The 8,554-nt window shown below is 50.2% G+C and overlaps 1 protein-coding gene across 2 annotated transcripts; it reads left to right on the plus strand.

The window, feature by feature from the left end:
• The first annotated feature begins 4,425 nt into the window (after positions 1-4,425).
• Positions 4,426-8,047, plus strand: HDHD3 (haloacid dehalogenase like hydrolase domain containing 3). Of its 2 annotated transcripts, none has more exons than XM_058694455.1 (2): positions 4,426-4,533; positions 6,318-8,047. In XM_058694455.1, exon 2 carries the CDS (start codon positions 6,469-6,471, stop codon positions 7,216-7,218), a length of 750 nt encoding a protein of 249 aa, XP_058550438.1. In that variant the 5' UTR covers positions 4,426-4,533; positions 6,318-6,468; the 3' UTR covers positions 7,219-8,047. The 2 variants fall into 2 exon arrangements, with proteins under 2 accessions (XP_058550438.1, XP_058550437.1); XM_058694454.1 differs by lacking the exon at positions 4,426-4,533 and adding an exon at positions 4,561-4,741.
• The last annotated feature ends 507 nt before the right edge of the window (positions 8,048-8,554 follow it).

Raw genomic sequence — 8,554 nt, forward strand, 5'->3', positions numbered from 1 at the left:
ATGTGTTTTATCTAAGAAAGTTATATTTGTGTGTTATTTGTGTAAATAGAAATAAATGAAAACATGGCCAATGCATATATGAAAAGGTGTTATCTCCATTAGTCAACATAGAAATTCAAATTAAAAACACAATGATGGGGCGCCTGGGTGGCTCAGTCGGTTAAGCGTCCGACTTCGGCTCAGGTCATGATCTCACGGTCTGTGGGTTCGAGTCCCACGTCAGGCTCTGTGCTGACAGCTCAGAGCCTGGAGCCTGCTTCCAATTCTGTGTCTCCCCCTCTCTCTCTGCCCCTCCCGCACTCATGCTCTGTCTCTGTCTCTCTCTCTCTGTCAAAAATAAACAAACATTAAAAAAAATTTTTTTTTTTAAACACAATGAGATACCACCATACTTCTTCCATCAAAGTGCCTAGTTTTAAAAAGAGATAAGCCAATGGTTGAGAATGTGCAGCTTTTGGAACTCTGAGACATTACTGGTACAACCACTTCAGAAAACTGGCCCTATCCACTAAAGCTGAACACATAGATAGTTCCTGACTCCATGATTCCACATCTAGGTATTTACCTAACAGAAATGTGTGCAGATGTTCACCCAAAGACCTACATATTCAAGAATGTTCATATCAACATTTTCTAATGTTTGTAATAACCAAAAACTGGAGATAACCCAAGTGCCCATCAACAGTACATTGTGGTGGGGTGCCTGGCTGGCTCAGTTGGTACAGCACGTGACCCTTTGATTTCAGGGTCGTGAGTTCAAGCCCCAAGTACTTTTTAAAAAGTTCACTTAAAAAAAAAAAAAAACTGAGACTAAACTGAGGGTTGATGGGGGGTGGGAGGGAGGGGAAAGTGGGTGATGGGCATTGAGAAGGGCACCTGTTGGGACGAGCACTGGGTGTTGTATGGAAACCAATTTGACAATAAATTTTCGTATTAAAAAAGAAAAAAAAAAAAAAACAGGCGCCTGGCTGGCTCAGTTGGTAGAACACACAACTCTTGATCTCGGGATTGTGAGTCTGAGCCCCACATTGGGTGTAGAGACTACTTAAAAACAAAATCTTGAAAAATAATAACATTTTTAAAAGAACAATAAAATGTGGCATATTCGTATCATGGAATATTACAGGTAGGAGAATGAATGACCTGCAAGAACACAGCAACATGGATAAATCTTACAAACAAAACTTGAGCAAAAGAGGCAAGACAAAAGAGTGTATGCTGTATTATCCTGTTTATATTACAGATCAAAAGCCAGTTGAACCAGGCGGGGGTAAGCAAGCGGAAGTGGACTAGGTCTCTAGAGTTCTGGAAATGTTTTTTCTTGGTCTGAGTACTGGCTGCATGGGAGTGTTTACTTTGTAAAAATTCAAGGACATGGGCACTTGTTTGCACTTTCCTCTATGATAATTTTAAGTTCTATAAGTACATGAAAATGTTTAGGTAAAGGGAGAGCTGTCTGGCGGCCCCAGGCTGGGTTTATTTATGTATGAGAGAACATGAGATTCTCGAGGGCGAAAGCCTCCTGTAAAAAACTTGGCTTCCTCCACGAGCAGTGGATCTATGGCAGTGTTTGGTCTAATCACACCCCAGGTGTCTCCAGGGGCAATCGTGAGGCCACAGCCCACACAGGATAGGTCAAGGGATGAAACCCTCCAAGGAGGATTTCTGCCATCTGACTTAGGAAACTATAACTACTAAGCTCTACACCCAATGTGGGGCTTGAACTCGTGACCCTGAGATCAAGAGTCGCCCACTCTACCGACTGAGCCAGCCCGGTGCCCCAAGTGTACCCATTTTTGAACTGGCAAACCAGAAAGAAGCTTGTTTCTGGGGAGCCTGGGTGGCACAGGGTTAAGTGTGTTTCTTTGGCTCAGGTCATGATCTCACGGTTCACAGGTTTGAGCCCCACGTCAGGATCTGTGCTGGCAGCTCAGAGCCTGGAGCTTGCTTTGGATTGTGTCTTCCTCCCTCTTTGCACCTCCCCCGCTCATGCTCTCTCTCTCTCTCTCTCTCTCTCTCTCTCTCTCTCTCTCTCTCTCTCTCAAAAATGAATAAACATTAAAAAAAATTTTTTTAAAGCTTGTTTCTTGTTTCAGAACAGCAGGGACCTGCCCTTGGCTTTTCTGTGACACTCAAGTCTCCTTTATCTCTGTTGAAATGTTACTCAGAGAAAGAAAAAGGCAGAATGTAAAGGACAAACGGTAAAATGAGGGCCACGTTCGCATGGATCACAAGGGACACACCTGCCTTGTGCAACAAGTGCCCCGGGTTGAAATAGTTACATGACCGAACAAAATCCTGAACCTCTCAGGAGACTCAATTATCTGAAAAGAATCATCTTCTAGGGGATGGACAGACGGACAAAACAGGTGAAGCAGAGTGGGAGAGACAGGCTTCCAGTTATGGAATGAATAAGTTATGGTAATAAAAAGTACAGCATAGGGAATACAGTCAGTGATGTTGTAATAGTGTTGCATGGTGACAGGTGGTAGTTACACTTGTGAGCACAGGTTATGCTGTATATAAAGAAGTTGAATCACTATGTTGTGCACCTGAAACTATGTAACATTGTGTGTCAACTATACTCAGATTTGTTTTTAATTTTGTTGTATTGTTATATTTTAAGGAATCTCTAAAGTAAGCCCCAACGTGGGGCTTGAATTCACAACCATGAGATCAAGAGTCGCATGCCCTACCTACTCAGTCAGCCCGAGGCCCCTAAAAAATTGAAAGAAAAAAAAAAAAAAAAGAATCATCTTCTCAAAGAGCTTTTTTCATGTGATCTCATTTAATCCTGACGTATGGAAAAACTGAGGTTCTGTGGACAAAGTTAATTACCTTGGAAATTAACTGAGAGGCTGGCCTGGACTTCAGTTGGAAGTTATTTTGTCCAATCTCCCAATTTTGCATATTGGAGACTGGGGCCCAGAGAGGAAAAGAATTCAGTGAAGGGCTCACCAAGAATCAGGTGGCAGAGTTGGGACCAGAACCTAAGGAAATGCGCTTTAGGTAACCCTGGAACCTGAACTCCCTTCTGTGAAATGCAGATGGGCCTCTGGCCTCCTACTCACCCTTTCTATTTCGTAGGAATCACGCTTGTAACACATAATAAGCTTGGAAGTCAAGCTCCCCCTTGCTGTCTGTTGACAGCACTAGGGTCTGTGACTCTGCACTTTGTATTTCCTCCCAGGCCTGAGCCCAGTGAGGGTCAGGTGGTTCTGAATGAAGCGAACAGACCAGCCTTAGAATATAGGAGGAAGTTTTGTTTTAAAAAGAGGGGGTGGGGTGCAGAGAAGAAGGAAGAAAAAATATATGCAGGTTTGTGTGCTCCTAGAAAAATGATAGCATAATAACCAAATCTGCTACTGCAGCAACCCCTGGGGAATAAGGGGGTGGAGGGTGGGGTGGCAGAGACCCTCCTTTTCTCCCTGCCCCCATGAGCCATTGCCCTAGCTCAGTAAACAGGCTGGGGCCCCAGCACCTTTGCTCTCCCAGTTTTCTCACCTGCAGTACTTGTCCCTTAATCTTCACCAGGCAGCCATTCAGATCTTTGCCCCTCCCCTAACCATCTCACCCAGAGAGGCCCCCACACTGTTCTGACGCCATTCTCTTTTATTGCCTGTATAGCACTCATCACTATCTGAAATCTCATTTACTTGATCTGTGTCTGCCCCTCTCATGTTCCATGAAGGCAGGAATCCCGTCTTTTCTCCCCTACCGCATCCTCAGTGAAGGACAGAGTCAGGGCAGAGAAATGCTCAATGAGTCGTTAGTGAGCGAGATTGGGCTTTTTAGTTTGCACAGTTCATACTTTTAAACATTTTTTAGGATGATTATTTTATATCAAATGAAAAAAAAAGCAGCTAGATTACTGCAGAGGACCCTAACCTCAGCAAACTGCCTTGGGTTAGACAAGTTTCCACGTGAAAGCAGTTCCTTCCTAGTACCGACTGGAGACTCAAACCAGAGAGGGACAGCGCCCTGTCCAAGTCCACACAGCACTCAGCAATCCAGAAGGGGACCCAAATCCCCCTCTTCCCAAGTCATCCTGGGAACCTCCCGGGGGCGTCCGGATCCGAGAAAGGCAGAGGGGTTTGGGGAGGAGAAGGGAGAAATCGCACAAAGGGGGATAAGGGACAGACGACGAAGGCGGGGCAGGCAAAGAGGAAGGAGAGTGTGCAAGGTGACCGGGAGAGGCGGGGTGGGGCGGGGCGGACCGGGAATGAGAGGGTGTGGGGTCTCACGCACGCGTAGAGAGGGAGACGGAAAGGAGAAGGAAGGCAGAGAAGTGCAGTGTGGGCGGGTGACCGAGGGCGCCGCACTGAGGCAGGCGAAGGTGCGGCGGGAGGCGGAGAGGACGGGAGCCGGGAGAGGCTGTAAGGAAGCGGCCGGAGGAGGAGCGGTGAAGGCCCAGGGCCGGGGGCGGGGCGAGGAGGGGGCGGGCCTCTGGCTCCGCCAAGGGGTCGGGCGCCTGCGCGCCTCTTCCGAGCCGACGGGCTGCTGCGGCTTTCCCTGCACCGGCTTCACTGCGGAGTAAGTGGGTCCTGAGCCCCGGGGCCGGGGGCCGGGGGCCGGGGGCCGGGGGCGGGCGCCGAGGCTTCGGGGCGCGCTGGAGCTGAGAACGGGCCCCAGGAGCGCGGCCGCAGCCACGTCACGCCCCAGGTCACGCTGCAAACGGCAGCTGTAGAGATTTCGCTCTAACAACGGGTTACCTGGATTTTGTCGCCATCGAGCCCTGGAGGTGAGAAGGAAGGCCGAGCAATTCAGGCTTGTAGGCCAGAGCCCTCAGCCCCGGCTTCCAGAAATGGGAAATGCTGTGGGTCGGGAGCCAGAGCTCGTTGTTCTAGTCTTCGCTGTGCCACTCACTTCCTGCGTGGCTTTGGGCGAGTTTCCGCCCCTCGCCGGGCCTCCATCTACCCACCAGTAAAGTGAGAGAGGGTCTTTTGGATGGGTCTCCATAATTTCCAGATTCATTTAAATTCATTTCCGTGACAGACTTCCCCTAAGGCTTGTCCCCAGATTCACCAGCCACTTCCCTTCCTCAGCGGCAACTTTTGGCTGTGCTCTGAACTCTGGCCCCTCAGTTTGCGACTAGACAACCTCGGACCGTCTGGAATCCAGTGTCTGGGGCAAGAAGCTCCACCCAGCCTCTGGACCACAGGCTGAGGAATTCGTTTCTTTTTCTTTTTTTTTTTTTTTTTTTAATTTATTTTTGGGACAGAGGGAGACAGAGCATGAACGGGGGAGGGGCAGAGAGAGAGGGAGACACAGAATCGGAAACAGGCTCCAGGCTCCGAGCCATCAGCCCAGAGCCTGACGCGGGGCTCAAACTCACGGACCGCGAGATCGTGACCTGGCTGAAGTCGGACGCTTAACCGACTGCGCCACCCAGGCGCCCCAGGAATTCGTTTCTTGTGCATGGAGTCCGTGATCCTTTCATTGGCTCTGCACCCAGGCAGGCCGACCTTGTTACCTCCAGTGAAGATGAAGCTGGGGCTCCGGCATAGAGTCAGGACTGGGCTTCTCTGTCTGCCTTTTGTGCAGATTCACCAAAACCAGATTGTTTTAAAATCCACATTTGTCTAAGCATGATGCAGTGGAAGGGCGCACTGGCCAGAGTCTGGAAGTTTAGGTTCTGGTGTTGGCTGTGTCACAGACTCACCTTAAGCAAGTATCTGCCCCTCTCTGGCTCATTCTTCCCAAAACAAGGGGTTGGTCACATGGTCTGCGTCTGTGTCTTTGGCATTGTTAACAATAGTAATAGCAATCATAACTGTTTCCTTACCTTGACCTACAAGGCCCTGCCTCAGCAGCCCCCATCTATCCAAAGCAGCCGACTTGCTGTTGACCTACCTCGGGGCCTTTGCACTTGCAGTTTCCAGTGCCAGGAACACTTAACTACCTCTTTTTCCTACATAGTCATTCTTCAGATCTCCACTGAAAGTTGACTTTCTTACGAAGCTCAACAAACTAGATGGGATCCCTGGGTTTACATCCTTGTGGCACATGCTGACTTCGTTATGCTTAAGTGTTTGCATAGTTTTTTGTCTAAATGCCACAAGGGCTGGAAATCTATCCTGTTCCCTAGTATCTAGTGCACAGTAGGTGCCCAGAAATTTGTCGTGGAATGAACGGACGATCTCATTTAATGCAACAATCTGGTGAGGCTGGGACATGGTGCTCCTCTTCCATTAGGAGACAGATTCAGAGAGTGGCACTCCTAGGGCCACACAGTCAGTTGGCAGCATCAGAATTTGAACCCAATCTGTCTCTGACTCCAAGGCCTGAACTTCCACATCACTGCTGTCTCATTCCAGGATCTTCTGCTGCGAGGAAGCGCCAGCAACTTTGACACACAAGGCCTGGAAAGAGAAGACCTTTAGGTTGTGGAGGGGGTCTTGTCCAGCTCAGGTTCCCTTTAACCCCTGGCAGACCTGGGGTGGACGTGCCCCCCCCTCCTGCAGACACATGGCGCATCGGCTACAGTTACGACTGCTGACATGGGACGTGAAGGATACGCTGCTCAGGCTCCGCCACCCCGTGGGAGAGGAATATGCCTCCAAGGCCCGGGCCCACGGGCTGGAGGTGGAGGCCGCCTCCCTGGGACAAGCCTTCAGGCAGGCGTACAGGGCTCAGAGCCTCAGCTTCCCCAACTATGGCCTGAGCCAAGGCCTCACCTCCCGCCGGTGGTGGGTGGATGTGGTCTTACAGACCTTCTACCTAGCAGGTGTTCGAGATGCCCAGGCTGTGACCCCCATCGCTGACCAGCTGTACGAGGACTTCAGCAAGCCCTTCACCTGGCAGGTGTTGGAGGGGGCTGAGGCCACCCTGAGGGAGTGCCGAAAACGAGGTCTGAAGCTGGCAGTGGTCTCCAACTTTGACCGGCGTCTAGAGGACATCCTGATGGGTCTTGGCCTGAGGGAATACTTTGACTTTGTGCTGACCTCTGAGGCTTTCGGTTGGCCCAAGCCCGACCCCCGAATTTTCCATGAGGCTTTGCGGCTTGCTCAGGTGGAACCGGCAATGGCAGCCCATATTGGGGACAGTTATCCCTGTGATTATAAGGGGGCGCGGGCTGTAGGTATGCACAGCTTCCTGGTGGTCGGCCCAGAGCCTTTGGAAGCTGCCATCAAAGATTCTGTGTCTCAAGAATGCCTCCTCCCCTCACTGTCCCATCTCCTGCCTGCCCTTGACCACCTGGAAGTCTCACCCCCGTAACTTTGAATCTGATGAGGGAAGTGGCTGGGCCCAGCAAACGCTGCAGAGAGCCCCTTCTTTCCTGAGATCTGGCCTTTGCCCCTCTCCCTGCAGCGTCCAAAGGCACTGTGACTATAAAGCAGTGAAAACAGGGCTTTTAGCCCTGCTCCAACCTGCTTCTGGTTGCTGAAGTTGTTCACACCTGTGTCTCTTTCCCACCTCCCTCACCTACAAGATTCACCGAGGGCCCAACTAGCTTCAAAACCGGGCACTGTCGGGGCACCTGGGTGGCTCGTTTGGTTAAGGACCAACACTTGATTTTGGCTCAAGTCATGATCTCACGGTCGGTGAGTTAGAGCCCCACCTTGGGCTCTGCACTGTCACTGCGGAGCCTGCTTCGGATTCTCTTTGCCCCTCCTGTGCTCGTTCTCTCTCAAAATAAGTAAAATAAACTTTTTAAAAAATTATGAAAACAAAACAAAACCAGGCACTGTCAAACTTTGTATTAGCAGCAGGGCCCTTTTGTTACTGGAGATCTTACTGGAACCCCAATATGCAAAACAGGAAAAGTGAGAAACTGCTAGAGCCAAAGCAGGTCCTAGAGCCCCTCAGTCGGGCCCTTGAAGCCTCAACTCCCTAGAAGTGGAAGTTCAGAGGAGCTTAGTTTGGAAATTGGGGTGCTAAGCTCTGCTGTAGGGACATGCCCTCTAGGACATGCCTCTAGTGTTTGCAGGATTTTAGACAGGGAGCACCATAATTAGTCATGAGAAGAAACTTCATTTCCGCTTGCCACGTGTTAGTCCTTTATATGCATATAGAACCCTCAGTAAATAAAACACCCTCAAAGCTACCTGATGGGCAGAGATAGTGTGACCTCCACTTTACAAATGAGAAACCGATTTAGAAGGAGCCTGCCTGAGGTCACAGGTAGTATGTGAGAGAGCCAGGGTTCTGATTTAGGCATGCCTGACTCCAAAGCCCTTGGCTTGACCACCAAGTTGCAAGCAGAGAGCTGTGTTCCATGGGACATGGTGCAGTGGAGATCCTGGTAGAATAGGGAAGATTTTCTAGAGGTCAGTTTTGAGGGGCACTCCAGTCGTAGGTGTTCGCACTGGGGGCGGGGGGAGGACAGCACAGGGAACAGGGACTGGAGCTTGAGGTGACAGGAGTGTAGGAAACGGGGAGTCGTTGGAGACTGAAGGACGTAAGCTAGCTAGGTTTTGAAGGTTCCATGTCTTAGGGGCGTGTGGGTAGCTCAGGTCAGTTAAGTGTCTTTGGCTCAGGTCATGATCTCGCAGTTTGTGAGGTAGAGCCCTGCATCAGGCTCTGTACTGACAGCTTGGAGCCTGGAGCCTGC

Source organism: Neofelis nebulosa, chromosome 12, assembly GCF_028018385.1.
Source record: "Neofelis nebulosa isolate mNeoNeb1 chromosome 12, mNeoNeb1.pri, whole genome shotgun sequence".
In the NCBI taxonomy this organism is placed as follows: Eukaryota; Metazoa; Chordata; class Mammalia; order Carnivora; family Felidae; genus Neofelis; species Neofelis nebulosa.

Bases quoted from the DNA above. Each gene is read 5' to 3' on its own strand.
- HDHD3 (XM_058694455.1), top strand. From the start codon at position 6,469: ATGGCGCATCGGCTACAGTTACGACTGCTGACATGGGACGTGAAGGAT.